The sequence below is a fragment of the Lemur catta genome, chromosome 10, assembly GCF_020740605.2.
Source record: "Lemur catta isolate mLemCat1 chromosome 10, mLemCat1.pri, whole genome shotgun sequence".
NCBI lineage: Eukaryota > Metazoa > Chordata > Mammalia > Primates > Lemuridae > Lemur > Lemur catta.
This window is the reverse complement of record NC_059137.1, coordinates 7,500,267-7,526,108: the sequence shown is the minus strand read 5'-3', so window position 1 is coordinate 7,526,108 and position 25,842 is coordinate 7,500,267. Positions and strand designations below refer to the sequence as shown.

The window sequence follows — 25,842 nt, the reverse complement described above, 5'->3', positions numbered from 1 at the left end:
GGCACCAGGCTGGGTGTGGTGGCTCACACTTGTAGTCCCAGCACTTTAGGAGGCCAAGGCAGGAGGGTTGCTTGAGGCCAGGAGTTCAAGGTTACAGTGAGCTACAATCTGACCACTGTACTCCAGCCTGAGCAACAGAGCAAGAAGCTGTCTCTAAAAAAAAATTTTTTTTGGCCAGGTGTGGTGGCTCACACCTATAATCCTAGCACTTTGGGAGGCCAAGCCAGAAGGGTTGCTTGAGGCCAGGAGTTCAAGACCAGCCTGCGTTAGTCAGGCTTGGTGGTGTGTGCCTCCCAGCTACTTCAGAGGCTGAAGTGAGAGGATCACCTGAGCCCAGGAGTTCAGGGCTGCAGTGAGCTATGATTGCACCACTGTACTCTATCCTGGATGACAGAGCAAGACCTGTCTCAAAAAAAAATTTTTTTTTAAATAAAATAAAACAGGCACCAAGAAACTTGAGGTGATGGAGCTTATTATGACAATCCCCATTGTCTTCATTGTGGTGATGGTTTCACAGATTTATCTACTTCCAGGTGTAGGGCCTAGGAATCTGTAAACAGTTTCCAGATAATTTCAAAGCACAGCAAAGTTTGAGAAGTATTGTTCTAGCAGAATCCTCCCTGCGCCCTGTGTTACCAAGACCTCTCCTGATGGAGGGTGTGTTCTAAGTGGGGTGAGGGCTCTTCTGTGAGGACTTGCTGCACATGAAAGGAGAGTGTCATGAATCACAACACAGGTCATTTTATAGATCAGGAAACTGAGACCTCAAGAAATAAACTACATCTGGACCAGGTGTAGTGGCTCACACCTGTACTCTCAGCACTTTGGGAGGCCGAGGCAGGAGGATCATTTAAGGCCAAGAGTTCCAGACCAAGCCTGGGCAACATAGCAAGACCCCATATCTACCAAAAAAATTAAAAACAAACAAACTACATTTTAGGTGCAAGAAACAAATAATCTGAGTTAGTCATTAATGTGAAAAGTTATATAAAGAGGGAAGGGTTATAAAACCCCTTCAGTCACTGGGGAGGAGGCCTCAAGAGGCAGAGCCGGGCCTGGGAAGCTTGTGGAACACAGGGCCACCTTTCAGACCACACCAGCCCTGCCTTTCCTCACGAGCTCCCTCTCTCTCCCCACTCTGCTGAGGAGCCTTTTCTGCCTCTTGCTGTGGGATGAAGGCTCAAACAGCCGCCAAGACTGAGCGGGTCTCTGAATCCAATTCCAAGTTTGGAAGGGGGAGCAGCAATTGACCCAATTTGGATCCCGTATCCTCATCTAATTGTAACAGAGGGAATGGCCTGGAAAGGGGTAAAATGTTTTAGGAGTTGTCTCTTTAACCCCTCCCCACTCTTGTTGGGAGTGAAAACCTGCATCCCTGCCTGAGGCCAGTAATCAGAGGGGCAGGGGAGTGTTCTTTGTTTTTGTACTATAGGAGATGGCAATTGTCCAGGTTTTGGGCCGGGAAAGAGGAGTTCTGTAGAAGGGCAAAAAAGGACCACCAAGGAGGATGAATGGATGGAGTAGGAAGATTAACTAGTAGTTTCCTTTGGGAATTTAAATGAGTCTGAGAGATGGGACATTGTCTTCTTAAAGGGTCTATTCAGTGTGGTCACACCCTGGTCTTTCAGAGAGGGGAAGAAAAAGACAATTGTTTTCCTAGGTGGGTCTGGATCTCCGGTAGATAAAGATTTTGTGAGAGGTCGGGCATGGTGGCTCATGCCTATAATCCTAGCACTCTGGGAGGCCCAGGTGGGAGGATTGCTTGAGCTCAGGAGTTTGAGACCACCCTGAACAGGAGTGAGACCCAGTCTCTACTAAAAATAGAAAAAAATGAGCCGGGTGTCGTGGCACACACCTGTAGTCCCAGCTACTCAGGAGGATGAGGCAGGAGGATGGCTTGAGCCCAGGAGTTTGAGGTTGCTGTGAGCTAGGCTGACGCCACTGCACTCTAGCCTGGGTGATAGAGACTCTGTCTCAAAAAAAAAAAAAAAAAAGATTTCGGGAGAGTTGATGGTGGTGGTGGTTGCGGGGAGGTCAGGGACACCTTGAGGCTTCTTCAGTCAATCCAGTATGTCAAAATGCCATATTTTGGGGTAAAATATTTCTAATTTCCTTCAGACTCTGTCAGCTGCTAATGATGGACACCATGCTTTAAATGACAAGCAAAATGGAGCTCTTCAGGTGTTGTAACTGGTAAGTCCAACAAAGTAGATCTACCTCCAGGAACTGCTGGATCCATGTACTCAAACCTCAGCTTAAATCTCTCTTCCCTCCTCTGCTTAGCCTTCTCCAGGGGTGGCTTCATTATTAGGTAGGCTTTCTCCATCGGGTGACACGCCCCCTCCCCAAGAGCCTCAGATTTTCATTCTGCCAACTTGAAAACTTCAATGGAAAGAACAAAAGTCCAGGGCAGGCTCTCATTGGTCCAGCTGGATCATGTGCTCATCCTTAATCAATCACTGTGGGCAGAGGATGCATTACATTTTGTTTTTCTCATTACTCTAATGGACCAATCTTGGGTCACATCCACACCACTGAAGCCAGAGTTGGGATCCCTCCTCCAAGCTGCATGCACTGTGTCAACCTTAAATAATGAAATTCAGAATATATGATTAAGTATAGAGTTTATTCAAGCACAAAGCTTGAGGACAGCCACTCGAGAGACACTAACTCCAAACGAGTGGGTTCTGTGCTCCAAAGTGGAGAAGTTATGGTTTCACTTACACAGGCAGAGATAGAAAAATCTCAGCAGGATTGCATTGCATCATTTTCCACAGGGGACCAGCGTACCCCACAGCGATTGGATTGGTTACAGATTGCTACATTCCAGGAAGATTACTTTATTTCTCCATGAAAAGGGGTAATGATCTGAGGGGGCATATCTCTGGCGCCACTTGGCCTTCCTAATTATTTGCAGGAAAAAAAGCAGAAGTCGCAGCTGTGTGCCATGTGACTCAGGCTGCATGGCCACATTCCTCTCAAGGCTCAGAATAATTTAAAGTTCTGGTGGCTTTAAGTTTGGATTATTTAATTTTACAATCGAGAGTGGAGGAAAGATGGTTCCCTAAAACTACTAGACCAGAGTCCACAGCTGGGAGCTGAGCAGGTACCAAAAACACTCAGAAGAGGTCAGAGTGGCCTTTGGGCCAACCTCCCACCCAAACAGGACCCTGCCTTGGCCTTGGCCTCGGTGGGGTCCCCTGTGGCAGCCAGTCCCCCTTTGTGCTTGATTCCTGACAGGCAGGTAGCATGTGAGTGTCACTGCCCACACGGACAACACTGACTCAACTGAGATCAAAGCAAAGAGCCCAGCCTGGGTTCCCCAGTGAGTCAGGCCAGCCTGGGAAAAGGAGGGGGTGTCCTTCCTAGGGTCCCCTCTGCCTAGGATGGCCCACCCCCACTAAATGGATGGGGAGAGTGAGGAGCAAGAGAAAAAGGTGCCTGCCCACCAACCTCTGCCTCCAGCGGCCTGCCTCTGGCTCCGCCTAGGGGGCTATGAACTGGCCCCCAAAGGGTTAATTAAGCGTGGAGCTTGCAGATGGGCTTCCCTGGGTGGAATCCAGCCCACAGGTATGTTTTCTTTGGTTTGCAGGAGGCTTAGAAATAATTAGTAGTCAGTATGTTTAAATTGGACAATTCCAGTCAAAAGCTGGGATTCTGGTTTCTTTTGTTAAATGGGGACAGAGAGGACAGGCCCACATTCCTGACCATCAGAGATCGCCAGGGGCCAGGTTCAACAATCACCTCCTGCAGCGGCAAACCTGGGACTCTGGTCTCAGCCAGGGATCTTTATGTGAGTGGCTGTGGGCTGCAGGCAGTGGCTGGTGTTAGCAGAATCCTCGAGAACTATACTACGATGGGTCCCCAGAGGGGCCCTCCACCCTCTAATTCCTTTCCATCCGTATCCGTTACCTTCCAAGGCTGGGATCTGTGTGGGGCTCTGGGTTCCTCCTTCCCTGCAAGTGCAGCCTCTCACCTCCTTTATGGCCTTCTCTGATCCTCCCATCAGCACTCAGAGGCAGGGGCTACACAGGAGGGGAAGTGGCAGCCCACGAGGAGGAGACGTGGGACTTGTCCAAGATCACAGCAGTCGGGTGGGGCAGGGCCACTCAGGGTGGGGCTCCTGATGCACCTGTCACAGGTCCAGGGTCCAGGCCGCAGCTCCGGAAGGCTGAGTCACTATCATGCCCTGACAGGAGGTTAACTCACAAAGGAATCTGAGCAACCAGGCACCCCTGGGGTGGCCTCCCAGCTCTGCCATTTAGAAAATATGTGCCACCGGTGAGTCTTGGCTTTAGTCTCTTCATCTCTCAAATGGAAGAAATGCAAAACAGCTTAGAGCAATGCTGTCAGAGTTCACTGCAACAACACTGCGATGAAAGGTGTATTGCGACGTCAGTTCAGGGACTGTGCTACGCACTTGAACAGTAACTATGAATGAGACAGATGTTGTTGCTGCAGGACAGACGGCAAAACCGGTGCAATTTTGCCCCCCAGGGTGCATTTGGCAATGTCTGAATACATTCTGATGGTCACAACTTGGGGGCGGGGGGTGTGGCTGGCATCTAGTGTGTCAAGACCAGGGCTGCTGCTAAGCATCCTGCAGCGCACGGGGCAGCCCCATGGTTCTCCGGCTCAAGGTATTAATCGTGCTGGGACTCAGCAAGCCTCCCACGGCAGGACACAGACATTGAAACATATGACTACATGTGTGTGCACAAACCTGAGAGAGAGGAAACACATGGTGTGACCCAAGAAGGCTCTAGGCAGTGTCACCCAGGCTGGACGTGAAAGGTGGACAGGACTTAGGACAGTGATGAGGGAGAAAGTTGTTCTGAGCAAGAGGATCAGCAAAGGCAAAGGCTTGGGGGCTAGAAAAAGAGCCCAGCACCTTAAGGAAGTAAACTCCAGCATGGCTGGACTGCAGAGTACAAGGGGCAGCCTCAGGTCACGCCAGGCCTTTGCGGGTCACATTACGGAGCTCATGCCTCATCCTGAGGGTGAAGGGAAGCTATTGAAGGGGCGCAGCCGAGAGTGGCCTGGTTAGACCCGCCCCAGAAGGGTGTGGAGGCCAGGCAGGGGCTGCCGTGGGTCACATGGGTGAGGGAGAATGGGAGGGGCAGCGGGAGAGCACAGCGGGTTGAGGATGTCGGGAGATGTGAGGTGTGAGGCAGGGTGTGGGACCAAGGATGTCACCCGCGTGTGCAGCTTGGGCAGCTGGGTATGGAGGTGCCTCTCCGAGTTCAGCTATAGCGGGGAACAAGGTAAACGAGGTCCCTGGAGCCAAGGAGCCCCCAGTAAAGGAATCAGTTGGAAAACAAGGAACTCCAGGTGGGATGAGAGGCAGGGAGAAGACGTATGGGAGCCGTGGGAGTCACAGCCAGGGACAGCTAGTCTGAGCCTGCGAAGCAGTCAGGCAAGGCCTCGAGGAAGTGACAGCCAAGCTGAGCCCTGAAGGCTGCCGAGGAGTTGGCCAGAGGAAGAGGTGGGGCAGAGCCAGCACACTCCAGCACAGGCTCTGGGCCTGCACCACTGCACAGGCCACGTTGAGCGCCAGATCCCCCCCGCCAACGTCCCCACCAAGTTTACTTCATCATCACAGCTCTAACCCAAAGGGCTGGCCTTGTCCCTGCCTGTTCCTTCCAGGGGCTACTCCTTGCCACCCTCTGAGGGCCTCAAATAATTGTCTAGAATTTCTCCAAGGGTCAGGAAAGCTTTTCAGGGAGATTTCCAAGCAAGACATGAAAGTGGATCCCCAGGTCCAGTGGAGCTGCCGCAGCTGACACTGAGAAGCAGAGACAAGCTGTTCCCTCTGAGCCCTGCCCAAACTGCAAAATCAGGAGCAAATAAATGATCAGTGTTTTAAACCAGCCGTCCCCAGCATTTTTGGCACAAGCGACTGGTTTCATGGAAGACAATTTTCCCATGGACGGTTGGTGGGGGGGAGGCGGAGCTCAGGCGGTGATGCGAGAGATGGGGAGCAGCTGCTCACGGAGCTCACCTCCTGCTGTGTGGCCCAGTTCCTACCAGGAGACGGCAGTTTTAAACCACTAAGTTCTGCAGTTGTTTGTTACACAGCAAAAGAGGTTGGAAACAAGCCCCTGCTGTTACTGAGCACCTACTATGTGCCAGGCATTGTGTTAAGGCTTGGAGAAATTAAATAATCCCATCCCAGAGCACAGTCAGTAAGAGATGGGCTGGCTCTAAAGACCTAGCACTTATTACTCGTGAGGGTCCAACTCTTGGGCACAATCTTGTGTGTGCCCAACCATAAGTGATTACAAAGGCTTTACCTGGCCTTCCATGGGGGGTGGGAGTGGGAAGGGGGTGGAGCTGCCCTCCCTGCCCCAGACTCGGGACACACCTGCTGAGCTGTGGTCAGGAGTCAGTCCGGGCCTGCTGCGCTCTCACACACACCTGCAGGCCCAGGAGCCCCTATGGGGCAGCCTCTGTATTGAGGCCCTCATCCGAAGCCTGCCTCAAGTGGGTCTGCCAGGACCTCCTGGCTGGAGCAGAGGGAATCTTGGAGACACTTTATTCTCAGAACTTTTCCACTCCCAGCCCTTACCCATCTTGTCCCCTCCGTCCCACATCCCAAAGTCCATAAAACTTAGCAGGAGCTTTTCTTTTTCTTTTTTTTGCTGAGGAATCCCTCAGCAGTGAGATGATTTCCCTGTCTGCAATACCTCTGGCCCTCTCCTGGCACTGTCCATGGGGAAAAAATGGAACTCTGGCACAGCTGGCATTTTTTCCTCTTGTTTCCACTATGGCAGTGAGTGATCACAGGTGTGACTGTTACTTCTGTTTTGGCTTGTCCTCTTTATGGACTGCTGGGACACCCCGCAGGTCAGCGATCTCCAGCTTGGCTCAACACTTGATAACTTGCGCAACTCACCTGTCAGAGCACTTGGAGCCAGAGCCTCCTGGCTGCCAGCTCTTCCCTGTTCCGGCCTGGATTCCCAGGCCCCTAGTCTGCCTGGAGTCTTCCTACTCTGCTCCCTGTGCCCCCTGCCACCCTGTAGTTTCTGGGCTCACATCCTTTATCATCTGGCTCAAACCACAAAAGCTCCCATTGTGACTTCAAGAAAAGACTCAATAGTTACCACTTTGGAGTATAAGGTGCTGTAACGATGATGGTACCAGCCAGTATTTACTGAACATGGGCTAAGTCCTATGCACAAGCTAAGTGTTTCACATACATGATCTCATGAAAGGAGATCATACATGCAGTGCTTAGACATGCAGTGTCTGGACATAGTAAGTGCTCAACAAATGGTAGCTATTATTCCCATCAATCCTTAGGACACCCCCATCAAGTGGGTCCTATTATTTGTCATCCCCTAGTTTTAGAATTGATGAAACTAAGACCCAGAAAGGTTAAGAGACACAGTGAATAAGGGGTGGAGCTGAACCTCAAGCCCAGACCTGTCTGACTTTTGAGACCAGGTGCTTTCCTGGTGACAGCACTGCCTCTTGGACCTGTTGGGCAAACCTTATTGAAGAAAGTATGGTACAATATAGTTTACAAAGCACGCCTTTTTGAAAGGCTTCTGCCTATGTGCTTTAAAACGTAAAAGGTTTCATGCTCCAAGTAGTAAGCTTCAGCAGTGGAGGATTCCTTTATATAAAACTCCACACTTCAGGAAGGACCCCAATGAATCACCCCAATGTAAGTAACAGTTCTCCACCAGTGCATCGGTGTGTGGTGGATTTAACTCTGTTAAATCATCCTCTCTTCGCTCTTAATATGAATAAATCCCAAACCTGTAAAGAGTAAGAGTCACTGCATTTCCTTTCAAGTGCCAAGGGGAACACAAACTCCCTCTAGATCTCGTTTGACCTAGAAATGCCTCACGGTCAGGCTTGAACCATCTCTAGGTGACATCAAATCCACTGGCAACAAGGTCAGAGTAGTTAAGAGTTAAGCACAGTAGCTAAGAGCTTGGACAACCCTGGGGAATAAGGTAACTGTGTGATTTTAGGCAAAATGTTCAATCTCTTGATCCTAGGTGTCCTCAACACCTACTTCCTGGGGCCGTTGCAAGGAGTCAGTGAGATGCTTTTAAGGCCTGGACACACTAGGGGTTCAAGAATTGTCAGTTTTCATTATTGCTAAATACTGGTGAGAGGATGACTACATCCAGGAAAGCTGAGATCCCTCCAGAAGGAAGGCTAATCTTATTTAAAGGAGTGTTTCTGCTTGGCAGGACTTCTCAACAGTTTAGCAGAAACTCCTGAACAGATTCTCCTGGCGCAGGATCCGGATTCCAGCTGAATTTAAGTCTTCTGGTGTCTGCGCCAAGGTTCTTAACCTTCAGGAAGTATCAGAATCACTCAGAGAGCTTGTTTACAATGCATATTCTTAGGGTTCTCCCTCCAAGAATCTATTCTAGGTTTGGGGTGAGGCCTAGGACTGGGTATGTTTAATAAACACCCCAGGTAATTTTCTCTAGAGTCTCAAACACTGCCCTAAACCAGGAATAGGCAGACTTTTACAGTAAAGGGCCAAAGAGAATACTTTTAGCTTTGTGGGCCAGAGTCTCTGTTTATAACTACTCAACTCTGCTCTTGTGGCACACACACAAAAAGTCATAGATTCATAAATGAATGGGTGTGGCAGCGTTCCAATAAAATTTTATTTACAAAAATAGAATTCAGAGGTCAGATTCGATCCATGGGCCACAGTCTCGCAGCCCTGCTCTCTTCTATATTTAACCAATAAAGAAAGAAAGACATAGAGATGCGTGTATAAAAAAGTGATTATTTCTTTAATTTAAAATTATGACCTGGAAAGAACTAGTCAGTTGAAGTGATCCAGGCTTTCTCTTTATACCCAAATGGAACAGATACAATATTGGCTCAGATTTCCAACCCCAGAGAAAAACCAAACCAAGCCCCAAATCCTTGGGAAGTCCCTGCAGCTCCCCTGCTGGGGCCATCAGGCTCCAGGCCTGCTGCTCTCCAGCCTGGCTGAGAAGGGCTTTCCTTCCACCACCAGCTCCCTCACTGGGCCCGGTCCCTCTCCATGCCCCTGGAGCTGGCCCTGTGCTTGTGCCTCCGCAGAGAGGTGGAAGGTACAGCAGTCACCTCCCAACCATCTTTAGGGCATCTTCTTGTGATCGCAATAGCAGAGCTGAGCAAGTCTAAACATTCGTGCCCCGAAGGGCAGCATCTTCACTTGTCTAGCTGAGATCTGGAGCCTCAAGTTGTAACCATCACTCACGAGTGGCCAAGGCACCGGCAGCAAAACAGCAAACTTGGGAAACGATCTGGGGAGATGCAGGGGTCTCAGTGATCAATGGTGAGTCTGAAAATGAAACAGACAAATGCCACCTGGGTAAAATCCTCACAAATGCCACAGGGGAGAAAGTGTAAAGACGCACAGGGAACAGCACCTCCTGCAGCACTCCAAGGCTCTTTCTGCTGCTCCCCGAGCACAGAATTCAAAGGGTCCCACTTCTTAGATCAGCTTCGCCTCTCCCACCTCCTACATTCAGGGTCAATCGTGGCTTCAGATTCACTCAGCCAGTGAGAGGGAGTCTTACAAGAACATGAGGCTCTGAATAACGTGCAAGGGAGCAGAGACCAGGCTGTGATGTTCAGCAGGGCTTTTTTGCACTGAATTTTGGAAACATGGAGTCAGAACAGGGAGGAAGGAGGAAGGATGTGGCCACCAAGCTGCCCTCCTGGAGGCCGTTCGTATAGAATAAATATAACTGGCTTGAAGAAAGCCTTCTGGAAAAAGCCAACAGGTTACCTTAGACCCACTGCGGTGGGACAAGAAGCTTCCACACTGGGTTGCCTTCATTAAAATTTACAGCACCCAAAGCTTGACCTGAGTCAAAAGCTCTAGGGTCAAACCACCAAAGGGCTGCCCAGAGAAGCTGTGGAAGACCAGAGGGTGGCCAAACCATCCCCACCACACAGCATTCCTGCGCCAGGCTGGCTGCATACTAAGTGTATTGCGGAGGCATCCCAGGGCATTAACAAGGGCCCGTGCTATGCTTGGGGTGGGGTCTGGGGAGAACACAGCAGTAATTAGAGTCCCCTGAGAACTGAGGTACAGTGAGGAGAAAAAGGTAGAGTTTCCTCCTCAGGCTCAGTCATGCTGCCTCCCGAGGGAGGAAGATATTATTGCCCAACTGCCAGCTCCACTGACATTATCTTACTCAAACAGATGGCACCTGGGGGCTCAGCTCAGCACAGATCCTGGCTATGAGATGGCCACCAGTGAGAGCCAGTAGTTCCTTACAGTCGTCCTAGGCCGAGTCTGGGTCATGTCACAAGCACTGGCTCATGACAACACATGTCCCGTCACACCAACATGTGACCCCAGCTAACCAATCTTCTGGATCTTAGCAAGGCAACTCGAGTGGTGGGAGGAAGAGAGTTGGTCTCGGGAGCCCAACAAGTTCCTCTTCCCAGTCTCCTTCTCAGAAGCAGTGGACCCCTAAATGCTTGTCAAAGAGGGAGCTGTCCACGCGGCCGACCTAAGGTCAATCACAGAACCCACTTACAAGACCGCAGAGGTTTCGTCCAATCAAGGCAGAAGGCTGGCTCCATCCCTGCCCTCACTGGATGATGCTGTCCGGCTGCCCATTCTGGGCCACCTGTCCAGGGTCAGAGGCAGGAGCTGGGTTGGGTGTGTTGCTCTGCAGGTAGCGGCGGAAATCTTTGATCATGGGCCGGAGGACTTGGATGAGGACGCTCAGGGCTGCCTGGGTACCCTCCATGGCCTGGGCCTGGCGCTCCTGGGCACAGGCCTGCACCTCCTGGGAGCGGCGGATCATCTGCAGGAGGTCGTTCTGCTGCTCCAGGTGCTGGGCAATCTCCTTCACATGTAGGTTGGTGACCCGCTGCTCCTGTATCAGCTTGGCAGAGTTGAGGGCAATACGACTCTTGAGTGCCTGCGGCTTGACCGATGCGTCTGTGTGCTGGGCCATCATCTCCACGGGGGCCTCTGCCGGCAGGGGCGGGGGGGCCTCGGCCGTGCAGTACTCCACCACTCCCTCCTCCAGAGTGTGATAGGCTGTCTCGGTGGGGACTGCAGGGAAGAAAGAACACAGGCCGATGTGGGTCATCTTTCTGGAAGGAATGAAGCTGGCTATGTGGGGTGGAGAGAGGAAGCTGTCAAGCCCTGTCCTGGAGGGAGATAAAGGGGAATTCAGGCCTTCCCTGGCTGTATAGCTATTCAGGTATAAATCTAGAATCAAAGGGGTTCAGAACCTTAATCTACTTAGTAACCAAAGGGCCAGCCCCATATCTGGCAAAAGCAAAGATGCTAATAATAATACTAACAAGAATTTTAGAGCATCTACTGTGCACCAGGCACTTCGTACTCATTAGCTTGATGAATCCTCATAATGACACCAAGAGGTAGGTACTGTCATCTTCATTTTCAGAGACGAGGAAACAGACTGGAAACATGGAGTGACCTGCCTAAGGTCACAGGGCTCATTCAGCAGTCAGAAAGCAAACCCAGGTCTCCCTAACACCAGAAAGTGCTAACCCAAAGTGCTCATAACCACTCCACTGGGCTGCTTCTAGCTAAGAAAGGCACCTCAGAGGCAGGTCACATGCTCCCTCTAATGCCAGCACGAAGTAGGCATCTTGGGTGGGACTCTACACAAGCAATTTGCAGCCCCACAAGTCCTACCTTCCTTGATGTTTTCTTGACTTCCACATCCCCTGTGGCCAAGCAGAAAGGAGGCAGGAGTAGGGCAGTAGCAGCCAAAGTGCCCAAGAAATGTCTCCCTGTCTCTTTGACCATGTTGGACAATGGGACACCTACACGTCCTTCCTGTTCCACAACAGCATCTGATTTAGGCCTGTGTTTGCCCCCATTTTCCCACCTCAATATATACTCGAGAAATATGACACTGCAGGGGGATGGCACTCACACATGCACCCAATTCCCCCAAGCCCCATCAAGAGTCACTGAATGATCCAGTTCACAGTCATCACAAACGAGCAGAGGTAGCAGTCACTGGCACAAACCTTTCTCTGAACTAAAAAGTCCAAACTTAGTTCTGTTGTCATTCATAGCTGAGAACTTTTGAAGGGATCCTAGGTGGGTTGTCTGGGCCTCCATGCACGTGGAAGACGCCAGTCTTCTCCACCCTCCAGTGCCCACCAGGAAGCCCCCCTTCCTCTTCTGAATCCTTAGGTTTTCCCAACTGATATAGTGATATATTCATATATGTAGCTTATCTGTCCTACTAGAACATGATTGGTCTATAATTTAGACAATTTGGTAATCCCAGTGCCCAACACAGGGTTTGGCACAGAGTAAGTGCTAATGTTTGATGAATGAATGAATGAAGAGATTAACACCAGGAAGCATAAGGTTCCCAAGCACTACCTGATGAATGTTTGCTGCACTGAAAACACAGAAAGTCTTTGTCCAGAATGGTTGTCTCACTTGGGCATTATTATTCCCATCTATCTATTCAATAGATATGTCCTGTGGGGGCATAGACATGGTCTCTGTCTTCAAGGACTACACAGCTCAACAAGTGGAGATAAGTCATGGACAAATATGGTGGCAACATACAGAGAGCTATCCAGCTGTCAGAGTCCAGACCACGTGCTGAGGATGTCCCAAAGAGAACAAGATCACTTCTATCGGGGGCACTCTTGTTAGGACTCATGGTCTTCCAAGACCCCCATCTGACCTTTGACCCTTGGCAGCCAACCTTCCCCAGGCCACCCCAGAGCTTGTTGGCCCTTCCCATTTATGCACGCTGACTGAGCAGGAGAGGTCACTCACTCTGTGTCAGGGTGACCGTGGCTGCGGCTGCAGTGGCCGTGGGTCCGAGGGCCACGGGGTGGATCTCTGTGGTACTGGGCAGGCTGATGATGGTGGCCTCCCCCAGCAGGTTGCAGATGCGTTGTTGCATGGGGGTCAGCAGTACAGGGGCTACAGCTGGGCCACTGCCGCCACTGCTACCGCCTGTCCCAGGCCCACCAGCTCCATCCTCCTCAGTGGGCCCCGGCGCCTCGCCACCCTCCACGGCGGCCCGGACCTGGGCAACCTTGCGACGGACCTCGGTCTTGAGGTCAGACCACTTCTTCTTGACCTCAGGCAGCTCCCTGCGGCAGGTAGCCACGGCGTTGACCCTTCTCAGGATGCCGTGCCAGGCTGCGCTCTTGGCGGCCAAGGGGACCCCCGCATTGAAATGGTTCACCAGCAGGTGCTTCTTCAGCTCCAGCTCCTCCACGATGATCTCCACCTCCCGCTCGGAGAAGTTCATCTTCCTCTTCTTGGCTGGGACGGCCATGGCCTCTCCCCTCCCCTCTTTTGAAAGAAATTATAATCCCCTCAACCACCCCAATTCCCCTTCTCTTCTTCCTCAACCTCACCCCTCACCCACCCCTTACAGGGGATAGGCCGGGCTTGCTTAAGGCCAAGCACCAGGCCTTTGGTAACCCCCCTCGCTACGCAAAGTGCGTAGGGCCCAGCCTCGACCGGCCCGGCCGCTGCCAGCCAGCTGCGTAATGGCTTCCTGAATCTGCCTCTTCCGCTGGGGTGTGCGGAGATCCGCCCACCTCCCGTCTTCCCGCCCCCCAGCACTTCTCCAGGAGAACCTGCCTTCCCGGTTGGTCGTGGTTCAAATATCCCATCAATCACTGGTTCTCTCGGTCTGCCGCTCAGCTAAGGAGCACGCCCACTTACTGGAAGTCGTGTGACCATTGGGCTAAAGGTGTGTCTGTCATTCCAGAGCGCTCCGCCCACCCAGCCTTTATTCGCCTCCATTGGAAAATCATTCTGTCGTTCAATTATCAGTATTACGACTATTACGCCGTTAAATTCAACTATTTTATTGGTGGTTTAGGGCGTTAAACTACCAAAACCCTGCTTCCTGAAGATACTTAGTGCTTTCTGCCTTGAGCCGTTGGCCAATTAATTTTTAATTCCACCCACGGGCACAAACTCTGCCTTGCAATTGCAGTTCACAATTGCTCTCGCACAAATCCTACTTCCACCGCAGGCTACGATCTCTCCGTGAACGACCGCTCCTCTCATTCTTAACGATTCCGCTGCCTAAACAGCGTTACTCAATGGAAATTGAACACAGGGCCTTCCGCCTGTCAATCACATGACTTATGCCTATCGCTGCGTGGTTTCCTCTCCCTGGCCCGGCTCAGCCAATCCCCGCCTCCCTCAGTTTGAATCGGTCCCAGGAAGCGGAGTGGCCCCGCCCACTCCATTGATCCGGGTACGCCTAGGCGGTGTGGGCCGTCCTCAAGCAGGCTCCGCCCGCGGCTCGCCCCGCCAGAGTCTCTGTCCGGTCCTTTGACTGGCCGGCGGCGCTCCCGGAGGCGTGGCCACCGAAGCGACGCGCGGCGGGACGGGACTCCCGGAAGCGGCCCCTCCCGCCAGCTTGCCGGCACTCGGGAGCTTGCGTTCTCAGTGAGAGAACGCCCGGCGTGACTTCCGCGCTGTTCCCGCCAGCCCGCCGCCCCTGCCCCGCGCCCCATGGTGAGCAGTGTGTTGTGCCGCTGCGTGGCCTCCCCGCCGCCGGACGCCGCCGCCGCCGCCTCGTCGTCAGCCTCGTCGCCGGCGTCCGTGGGGGACCCGTGCGGCGGCGCCGTCTGCGGGGGCCCGGACCACCGGCTGCGCCTGTGGAGCCTCTTCCAGACGCTGGACGTCAATCGCGACGGCGGCCTGTGTGTCAACGACCTGGCCGTGGGGCTGCGGCGTCTGGGACTGCACCGCACCGAGGGCGAGCTCCGGGTAGGCATCGCAGGCCAGCCACGCGGGCGGGGAGGGAGCCCCGGAGAGGTCCGGGTGACAGGTGCGGGCCGCCGGTGACAAGTCTGGACGTCCCGGCTTCTGGGCAGACCCCTGGAGCTTGGCAGGTCGGGGTGGACGGCCCCTTGTGCTGGACCGGACCCTTGCTGTTCTGAAGAGTAGTGCCCCCTGACTGACAGAGACACCCTGTTTATGTCCTGGTGGGAGTGGGGCGGGCCCCTTTCCGACCTCTGGGCGCTTGGGCCATTCTCTTCATAGGCATCTTTTGGGCCTTCTAATGGGTGAAAATCCCTTTCTTGCCTGGGCTTTCCCCAAAGTAGAAGGCTGTCTCGAGTGTGCATTTATCATCTCCTGACCTCAAGGCCACGCTGGATGCGCCCCCTACCCCATTGATGGGTTCGTCCATCCATCTCCAGCAGCACCTTCTTTTTCCTCTCGTTTCCATGCCACCCATGGGCCCTGATCTGGTTCGTCTCAGAAGCATGTGGGAGTTGGGAAAAAAATGGTTATTAGGGTTTCAGGCAAATCTGTGTGGATGTGGGTGGTGAGGACTGACAGTGCTCATGGTTTAGGCTCATACCCATTGCCTTGCTTGTCCAGAAAATGGGATCATCTGCAGGGTTGGAATGTAGATGGATTTAAAGAATCTGTGGGAAAATTGTCTCTACAAGTGAAAGTGTGGTACACCTAAGAGGGGAGATTGTTACTCTTGTCCTGGAGTGGAACCTTGGCCAAGGTTGGGGGGAAGGAGGCAGAGAAATGACCATCTCTGGACCTGCCAGAAAGAGAAGTGCTGTCCTTTTTGTATAAGCTCAGAGCAGTGGCTGTTTTTCTCTGTTTCTCGTGGTATGTTGTTCAATCTGACTTGGTAGCTGTAGCTACCCTTTCCCAGGTATTTCAGTTATTGTGGCTTAGCCTGGTTTACAACCTGGATTAGGAATACTCAGTACTTACCTAGAAACCTGTTTCTATTCTAAGTTTGTTTGTTTGTTCCATTTGTACATACAACAATTAGAGAATCTCATAGCTAAGTATGAAAAAAGTCTGGTAAAATGCCAGTAAATTAAATCAAGTGGATGGGTGCGTTGGTGCATGTAAGGTGTTTTTAACTCATGTCCAAGATATCTTGGATCAACATCCAGGGTATTTAACCTACTTACTTAATTGTCAGCCTAGAAAGACCAAGGGTAACACTATGCAACATGGAATCATTGGGTTAAGTCCAAGAGATTTAGAGACAAGGTTTTATTTGTGTGTGTTTTGTTTTGTTTTAATTTTTAAAGTCAGCTTTACCTAAAATGGTGTTGTGGATTGGAGATTTTCCCATATGTATCTGATGTAAGTCACTTGAAAAGATAGGATGGCTAAACCAGAGGAACTATGCCTTAGGGCTCAGGGAGGTATGGGCCCAGGTGAACCTTTCTGCTTTTATGAACCTATCCACTTGGCCTGTGCTGCCAGGCACATTCAGAACATCTGACTGCAGGCGTATATTAAATGTTTACACCATGCTTTGTGCCTCTACTGAAGTCACAATGTTCTCAAGCTCGTGACACATCTGATGTTGATCCTAATCCATTTTTTTGGCAGTGAATTTCTCAGGGCCAATAAGGAGAAAGTGATCATTTTTCTTTCCAGTGTTGAAAGAAAGCCTTTTTTTATTAACTAAAGGGAGCATGGCCCCTTGGGATCACTTTGGCTCTAAAATCTTTGACTCTGTGACTGATCTAAGTTCTATGATACGGAACAATTCTTTTTTATTCTTTTGGATTCTATTTCTTCAACTCTTTCAGCTTTTGAACAAATTTAGTTGTTATACAGCTTTGGGAGAGATGAGAAATGATTCGTTTTATTAATTCATTACCGGCATAGGAGCACAAGTTAGTCCTGTGGGGAATGTTTTAAGGATTGGAGAGAAAAATCTGCCTTTTTATAAATAACTGGGCGACAGGAAGACACCCTGCCTTGTGCACCCCCCCTGCCACTTCCTGTTGAATTCGAATCAGTATTAGCTGCCTACAGAAAGAGCAGAACTGCGGTTTTACACCATTAGCAGGAGCCAAAAGAGAACTTAGGGGTCCTTTGGTTCAAAACAGGTTGTCTGCCATGGGAATAGGCATTAAAAACACATCAAACTTTGGAAGCTGCTTCATGTGGCCCATGTGAAACCAGCCTGAGATGCTGTGATTTGCAAAGGAATCAGCTGTGAGTGCTTGTCAGTGGGTAATGGGTGAACCCGGTCCATGTGACTCCACAAAGCCTTTTGTTAGCTTATAACAGCCTGGGTAAAGTTTTCTTTAAAAATCAACAAATTTTGCCATTTGCCTTATTTTGAGAAGAGATGGGGACACTCAGAGAAAAATTACTTAAAATGGAAGTAAGCAGAGAAACCCATGGCAGCCTGCCAGGGAGATTTTCTTTGTAAAGGGCATGTAGGCAAGAAGCTCCTCCTGGGACAAAAGAAGGAAAGGATTTATCAAAGAAAAAGGATGACAACTGTAGGGATTTTGGGAGATGAGACTCAGCCAGAGCTAATTGTAGCTTTGCCTATTTAAGGCATTTTCATGTGACCAAACAAAATCTGTGTCTTAAAACAAATTTAAAACATAAGTTAGAACTCAGGCAGCCAATTAGAGGAAGAAAGCAAGCTGTGTTACATGTACACAATTTTCTCTTTGGCTGAGGCTCGTGGGTTCTCATTAGGGGCCGGTGTTTAATGCAGGTGAGGATTCTAGACGATGCTACAGTCGGCTGATTTATAGACTGGCAAGCACACCATCTAGTTTGAGCCCCACAGTAACTTGTGTAGCAGCCAAGTCGGCAAAATGGTTTCACCTCATTTTACAAGGGAAGGACCAGCGGTTCAAAAAGACAGTGAAACGGCCTCAAAAATCATTTAACCACTAGGGAATTGGACCAGAGAAGGAATTGGAACCATCTTCTGATTCCTGCTCCTGACCTCTTTAGCTCCTCAGTTGTTTCTGAAGAACACGAAGAGAGTTCCAAACCTGGGCTTTTGAGAGAACTTGAGAAAGAGGAGAGAGATCCATTTAAAACCATAGCTTTGGTTCCCAGCGTACAGGTTTCAAGATTATCCACGGTTTACCCTGCCAAAGAACAAGAATCCACCCTGCCCTATTTCTCTTCCTGACCTGAGCAATAGGCATAATAAGGCAATCCTTGTTGACCTGAAATAATTGAATGTAGGATCAGTAATGTCAAGTTAGTATTGCTTACTCAGACTGTCGATCTATACCTTTAAATGTTTGGACATTTGTGGGGCAGATGTTTACCAAAATAGCCAAACTTAGATAAAGATAGTCTACAGAAGAAAGCCTTTTTCATAGAAAAGGGATAGACATTACTCGGGATAGTATACTGGCCCATTAGGAAAAGAAAAATGTTTTTTGCAGATTAGATTGATTTCATATATTAAACTGATTAACTTATTGTGTTGTATTATTGCAAAATTGGTTCCTGGCTCAAAGTCATGATGATCAAGTCAACTAGAAGATTTTTTTTTTTTTTTTTGAGACAGAGTCTCACTCTGTTGCCTAGACTTAGAGTGCCATGGCATCAGCCTAGCTCACAGCAACCTCAAACTCCTGGGCTCAAGCGATCCTCCTGCCTCAGCCTCCTGAGTAGCTGGGACTACAGGCATGTGCCACCATGCCCGATTAATTTTTTCTATATATATTTTTAGCTGTCGATATAACTTCTTTCTATTTTTAGTAGAGACGGGGGTCTCGCTCTTGCTCAGGCTGGTCTCGAACTCCTGAGCTCAAACTGTCTGCCCGCCTCGGCCTCCCAGAGTGCTAGGATTACAGGCGTGACCCACCGCGCCTGGCCTAGAAGAATTTTTTTTAATGAGTTGATATTTCAAAAGGTGGAGTCAGGTACCCTGATCCTAAAGACCAAGTAACAAATAAGAACATACCACAGTCTGTCTGACCTGGAGCTTCAGTTGGATGAATTCCTTTGATGTTCAAAGAGTCACTAATCTTGGAAGTCTCAGAAACCACAGGGGAATAAGGGAAACAAATATTTTGCTGGTATTCGTTTCTGATCCAGCTGAGTACAGCTGTGGGATGAAATCAGTGAACAAAATTGTACTTATGTAGGACTAGTCTCATTAAACTAAATCTGTACACACTTTTTATTTTTAGCCATTTCTTGTTATACTAATGTGAATTTGGCAGACTCATAGAATTTAGTCTTAGAAGAGTCACAGGTTATCATAGTCATCATGGTCACTAGCCAGCCTTCCACCCAGCGTGGGGGTGGTTCCTCCTGTGGTGGTCTTCCCAGATGGTCGTCCTGCCCTTTCCAGTGGGGACCTACTTGAGGTCATTGTGAGTTCTTAGTTACGTCAGACTGAATCCCACATCTGCTGCCCATTCGCCCTAAGTGTACTTTCGGGAGCAACACAGAAAAGTGAGCCAAGGGCCCTTTAAGTATCTGACAACCCCAGACTTACCTTCCTATAATTTCTGCTACCGCTAACAGCTGTAGGTCTCATCGTGCACTTCTCACATAACGTGGCCACACCTCTCACAGTTCCTCAGCTGAGGCAGTAACCATGGGAGTCGGAAGTACAGACTTTCCTCAGAAACATTATGCTGAAGTGAAAGAAGCCAGTCACAAACAGCATGCGTAGTGTGATCCATTGATATGCAAGCCCAGAATAGGGCAATCTGGAGAGACAGAAAGTTGATTACTGGCTGCCTGGACAGGGGTGGGGTACTGGGGTGTGGAGAGAGGCAGGAAGGTGATGACAGAGGGGTGTGGTATGAGGTTTCTTTTTAAGGTGATGAAAATACTCTCAAACTGACCATAGTGATGGCTGCACATACCTGTGAAGATACTGAGAACCATTGAATTATACACTCTAAAGGAATGCGTGTGTGGCATGGGACCTGGGTTCAAATGTTGCTTCTGCAGCCTGCTAGCTGTGTGATCTTGAGCAAGTGACTCACCCTCTTCAATCTGTTTCCTTATCAGAAACATGGTATGAATATCTACTTCCTAAGGTGGTTGTGAGGACTGAGTGAGATAAAGTATGTAAAGAGCCTGGTATAGTGTCTGTGTCTGACACAGGTGCCTGCGACCAGGTGACTTCCCTGTTGATTCTTTGAAAATAAGATGCCCAGAATGGGTCAGAATCATCTATATTTTGCCCCTAGTACTTTTAAGTGAAAAGTAAAAGGCAAGGGAGGGTGTGTGGCACCCTGGGAGACACAGTCTCTCTCGGCACCCCAGAGCAGGAGCAGCTCCACTGTGTGGAGAGGGGTGTAACTTGTGTGAAGCCTGGGCCCTGTGGACACTGGGAAGGTCAAAACAAAAGAAACTCTAAAAAGTTGTTGAAGTAGTAGAGTCACTTTACACATAAAGATGTCTTTGGCCCAAATGTTTCCCTGCACAGAAGTGGGCCTTCCTGGTCTTGCAACCCTGTTGCCCATCTCATAAGCCACGACGAACGGACTTTCCTCAAGTACGGAGGAGTTGGCCTTGAAGTTGTGAAAATAGAAGCTTCAAGTACAGCTTAGTTCCAAGCTTTGGAGATTCTCTCCATAACCAGCATTATTTTGCAGACGTGGGATTGAGGCCCAGAGGTTGGGTTGGTTGAAGGCCAAGCCAGTACCAGAACCTGGGATTTTGACTCTGTTAAGCTCAACCAACACCCACACGGCCGCCTTCCTTCTATGGCTGTAGACACTTAACTTGACAATTAACTTGCCTTTAAAACTTTGCATCATTTATTTTCACAGTTTGACATTGACAAAGCTGGCATAACTCCAGCTCAGCATTTTAAGGCTCCTGCTGGTACTCAGGAAGCAGTGACTAAAATGATAGCTACACTGTTCCTAAATGTGAGATGTAAAAGACTCAACACAGTACCTGAAAAAAGGAAGTTGTCTTAAAGATGATGCATCTTCCTTTAAAGTAAAAAATGAAAACAAAGGTAGACTATAAGGAGCTTCTTATCTGCTTTAAACTGTCAGCTGGGTTTTCCAGGAGGCTTGATAAGGAGATGAGTCAGGGCTCACTTTCTGTGGGGTCAGTGGGGAAACTCCAGACTATGGCTGTCCCTGTTTCTGCTGGTGCTTGAAGCTTTCCACATTGTTCCATCAGCCCCTAGCTTATACCTTTCCTCCCATCCTCCCTCCTCTGCAGGAGTCTGATGTGACTTTTACCAAAACACAAAGAAAACCACCTACATTGTGTGAGAAAACTCTCAAAAACCATTGAAACGCTGGTGGTGCACAAAGTGGGGAAAGGGTAGTTTAGATCACCAAGAATAAGAACAAATTGTCTGCTAAATCCTTGCCTGTAGTTGTGACACAGTGGAATAGTTCTGTTGGTTGAAACCAGCTACAGTCCCCATCAGTGACTTTGCCAGCCTTTCCCCCATCCCACGTGCCTAAAACCCTGTTTTTGCTTTTGGTCAAGCCCTTTAGGCTGAGTTTGAGTCCATAGAATGTTAGAACTGGAATGTTTTCAAGGTTTGTCCAGTTGAGTCCCCACATTTGTAGGACAGAGAGGTTAAAAACTTGTTCAGGGTCCTACAAAGACATGGTAGCGGGGATCTTGGGGAGAAGGACAAGGTTTCTATAGCATCCCTTAGTGATGCATTTATGGACACAGTTAACTTTTTTCCTTTTTTCATTCACACATTGAGTGTATTGTTTGCTAGATTCTCTCCCTCTCTAACCTATAGAAAAAGGAAAAAGAAGATCTCTGAGGGTAAATAGTTCTACAGCTAAAGAATTCCTTTTCTGAGTTGTTTCGAAGAGCTGGCTTGGTTTAAACCAGTTAGTTATTCTTACACAGCATTCTCCCAGCTGCCCTCATGCCCTGAGCAGCTGTGCTGCATTATCTGCTGAAGGCAACCTGGGGTAGCTTTCACACCCTTAACTTCTTTTCTCCCTGCAGTCCTGCACAATGCAAAGCAAGCAGCTGGTGAGAGTTAAGTTTGCACCAATTAAGAGCTCAGATTTAGAGTGCGATCCTGAAATCGATTTTAGGAAACTGAAAACGTTTAGTGTTGCTTTAATAATGAATCTGCTGGTTTGCCTTTTCACGGGGCAGAAGGAAAGGAGAGGGTGAAGATAAAGTGGCTGCAACAAGTAGGTTGAACATGTACAGACTGTTGTGTGGCTCCCACCTGGTCAGTGTTGGATTGCTTTAGAATTTTTTTTTTTTTTTGAGACAGAGTCTCACTCCGTTGCCCGGTCTAGAGTGCCATGGCGTCATCCTAGCTCACAGCAACCTCAAACTCCTGGGCTTAAGCAATCCTTCTGCGTCAGCCTCCCAAGTAGCTGGGACTACAGGTATGCGCCACCATGCCTGGCTAACTTTGTCTATATATTTTTGATTGTCCAGCTAATTTCTTTCTATTTTTAGTAGAGACGGGGGTCTCGCTCTTGCTCAGGCTGGTCTCGAACTCCTGAGCTCACACGATCCATCCACCTCAGCCTCCCAGAGTGCTCGGATTACAGGCGTGAGCCACTGCGCCCGGCCTGCCTTAGAATTTTTTTATCATTTAGGTGATTAGGTTATTATGCACTGGCTTCAATATGATATTCGCCCCCTGCTCCTTACTCCTGACACACACCTAATATGAAGGAGGATCATGCTTTTACAAGAGCAGAAAAAGAAATTATGCCACGTTTCTGTGCAGGCTCTTGCTTCTGCAGAACTTTACCTGTTACATCTCAAAATCCTACACTTAGAGTTGGGTTAATTTTGTACACCTCTAACTTTCTTTTAGAGAAAAGGAAAAGATATCTTTGTTAATAGGCATTCATCTTGAACTTGGGACCTCGATGGGGATTGGCTTTTCACTAGGAGTAGACAGAAGTCATCCGAGAGACTGTTTTCTCTGTGCTAGACTTCTTTTTCCCTTCTACAGTTTCAGGAGTTTTCTTCAGGGAGTTTTTGCCAGAGCTAGATTTTCCCGTTTTACTTCCCATCTTCAGTATCTTAGTTTCATTTGTGCCAAATGAGGCAAGTTCCTGCCTTCACTTCATTCATCTAATTGTGGGCTGAGTCATGGGCAGGAAGGTATTTAATGGTCCTGCCTTAAAGCCTGAAACTTTGGCCGCCCATAGGGTGGCCAGGACAGCATATCGGAGCTGAGCATTTCAATTAGGTGGTTGATTCATTTCAGTGGAGACTGATATTCTTCACCTGTTACAGTTGTGCCTCTGAAATAGCAAGTCATTACCATTTGTCAGTATATAAAAGAGATTCTTCAAACTTTTGCCTCCTGTACCATCCTAAAAGAATTTTAAAAACAGCCCTTTGCACATTTTGTACATCTGCTTTAAGTGTTTTTGCTTGTTGGTTTTGGTTTCAGTTCAAACCTTAGAGCTACAGATCTGACTCATTCAATTTATGGAAAAGACTCTCCATATGATCTAATTGGCCGAGACAGTCCTCATTATCAATCAGCCTGGCTTTCTTTCAAATAAGATTTTAGGGGTTTGTTTGTTCGTTCCTTTGTTTGTTTGTTTGTTTGTTTAGAGGCAGGGTCTCATTCTGTCAGCCAGGCTGGAGTGCTGTACCCAATCATGGCTCACTGCAGCCTTGAACTCCTGGGCTCAAGTGATCCTCCTGCCTCAGCCTCCTGAGTAGCTGGGACTGCAGGTGTGCACTACCACAGGGGCTAATTTGGTGCGTACGTGTGCGTGTGCGTGTGCATGTGTGTGTGTGTGTGTGTGTGTGTGTGTAGACAAGGTCTGGTGCTACATTGCCCAGGCTAGTCTCCTCGTCTCAAGCAATCCTCTAGCCTCGGCCTCCCAAAGTGCTGGATTAGACAGCTGTGAGCCTCCACACTAGGCCATTTTTTAATTTTAAAAAAGTGTTGAAGATGTTGGTACTTTAAGATGGGAGTCTGCCAATCTCCTCATTTACCAGCAAATTAATAAACTTCTCTTTCCTTCTCTTCAAACCACTTGTCCTCAGTCTTCTGATGTGACCTCGGGGACAAGTGCTGAACTTCTGGCAACAGAATTTGGTGTCTCTAGGTGGGCCCATCGGCACCCCAGTGAAATGACACCCTGCAACTGTTGGAAGAGGCAGGGAGCAGCCCCAGGTCAAAGCTGTGAGTCTTTACGGGCAGAGCAACTTGTTTTCTAGGTGAGAGAGCAAGGGACAGCCTCAGCAGCTGCCAGAGCCTGAGGAACTCCCGTCTCTGTCTCCCTGAAGTAGACGCAGCTCCCCACAACCAGAACTGAGTTGAGGAGAAGGAAATGGATTTGGAAATGTCTGGACAGCCTTGGCCATTTGTTTGTTGAGTAAGTTCCCTGGGGTGTACCCTGAGACCCTGATTCCACTCGTTTTGGGGGGTTTTGGACCTTCCTGTTGGTTTTGTTTGTTTTGAGGCACCTTTTGGGGGTGGAAGTCACTAGGTTGAGTGGAGTTAGGGAAACTGGTTTGAATTTGGAGCTCATTTGTGGTTCCCAGGGAACGGAGGGACTAGGCTACCATTTGGGGAGGGTTTCCCAGGGAACAGTGGGGAATTAGGTCACTCATTTGGGGAGGCCTTCCAGCCCTCCAGGGCATTTGTTGAAGGCCCAGGGAACAGGGTGATCATGTCACTCATTCTGTTTGGGATGACGTTTATCCCCTTTGGATTCCCATTTGTGAACCTTCCAGCCCTATGGCAGGGCGTTTGAGGCATCGTCTGAGGTGCCATTTGGGGTGGCATCTGTCCCATTTGGATTCCCATTTGTTTGATAGGCCCTGGCATTTTTGCATTGAGGATGTCCTGTATTGTCCATCTGGTTTTTTTTTTTTTTTTTGGAGACAGAGTCTCGCTCTTTTGCCCTGGCTATAGTGCCGTGGCATCAGCCTAGCTCACAGCAACCTCAAACTCCTGGGCTTAAGCAATCCTTCTGCCTCAGCCTCGTGAGTAGCTGGGACTACAGGCATGGGCCACCATGCCTGGCTCATTTTTTCTATATATTTTTAGTTGTCCAGATAATTTATTTCTATTTTTTAGTAGAGACGAGGTCTCGCTCTTGCTCAGGCTGGTCTTGAACTACTGACCTCAAGCGATCTGCCTGCCTCGGCCTCCCAGAGTGCTAGGATTACGGGCATGAGGTACAGTACTTGGCCTTGTCTGTCTGTTATTTGTGAGTTTGTTGCAACATAAGGAAGCTCCATCTCAAAGTCCCCTGGGAAAAAATGGGCAGAATGGTTAACTTATAGTAAAGAGAATGGTGTTATTGTAATCCAGTGTAAGCACTGGAGTGAATATGAGGAGAAGTGGCTGTTAAATGAAAATTCCCATTTGATTGATAGCCCGTGGCATTTTAGATTGCTTGTGCTAGGAATTCCCTATATTGTTTATGTTTGATTGTTTGTAAGTTTTTGTATGGAGTGTGAGAAAAAGTGGTGGTTGATGGTCCTTGGTTTATTCTGAGCTGTTGGTTCTTTTCCCAAGAATTTGTTGTTTGGATCCTAATTTTGATTTGGAGATGCATTCTAGAGGCTCTTCTCCATTACGTACCCCTTCCTCCCAAAATTAATCTCAGTTGGTCTTTCTGTGCTTTTGCAAAAAACCAAGCTGTCTGATTTGTAGATAAATGAGGGCCTGACTTACATGTAAGAGGATGGGAATGACCCAGTGGTGAAACACTGGAATCCCACCCACAATCAGCAGGCTCTGATCCACCACACTGAACCCTAGACCACAGCCTGGGTGCTTCTTTTAAAGAAGAATGGGAAACAAATCCTTTAAAATTAAGGAAATACAAGGAGAATGACCCCCTTTGGGCACCCCAGTTGGTTTATAGCGCCTCTACTTGCAAATATTCGTATAAATGGGAAGGTTCAAAGGCATGCCAGGTTTTCTACGATGGCCAAATCTTGTGTACAAGTTTTTACTAAAGGGCAAATTATATCAAGGAAAATTCAGAGCTCAAACGGTCAACCTGCCACTACAGAATTAAAATGTTGAGTCTCAAGCTCTCAGCTTGAGATAAACTCGTTGTTTATGGTATACAAAATAAGCTGTGTTTGTAAAATTTTTGATAAATGAGGTCCTCCTGCCCTCACCAGAACCCTGTAGCTGGCTAGGG

General features: G+C 48.9%; 2 protein-coding genes across 3 annotated transcripts in view; one reads left to right on the top strand and one right to left on the bottom strand.

Annotated features, from left to right (window-relative positions):
• Positions 1 to 8,749: 8,749 nt before the first annotated feature.
• NAIF1 (nuclear apoptosis inducing factor 1) lies at positions 8,750 to 13,591 on the bottom strand. Of its 2 annotated transcripts, none has more exons than XM_045563332.1 (3): positions 12,770 to 13,591; positions 10,170 to 11,044; positions 8,750 to 9,307 (listed from the first exon to the last, which is right to left on the bottom strand). In XM_045563332.1, exons 1-2 carry the CDS (start codon positions 13,278 to 13,280, stop codon positions 10,572 to 10,574), a joined length of 984 nt encoding a protein of 327 aa, XP_045419288.1. In that variant the 5' UTR covers positions 13,281 to 13,591; the 3' UTR covers positions 8,750 to 9,307; positions 10,170 to 10,571. The 2 variants fall into 2 exon arrangements, with proteins under 2 accessions (XP_045419288.1, XP_045419287.1); XM_045563331.1 differs by having other exon boundaries at positions 10,518 to 11,044.
• Positions 13,592 to 14,377: 786 nt separating this feature from the next.
• Positions 14,378 to 25,842, top strand: part of SLC25A25 (solute carrier family 25 member 25) — a 37,628-nt gene continuing 26,163 nt past the window's right edge. The window contains exon 1 of the mRNA XM_045563328.1: positions 14,378 to 14,737. Within this exon, the coding sequence (XP_045419284.1) occupies positions 14,480 to 14,737 (258 nt within the window). The 5' untranslated portion in view covers positions 14,378 to 14,479. The remainder of the gene's footprint in view (positions 14,738 to 25,842) is intronic.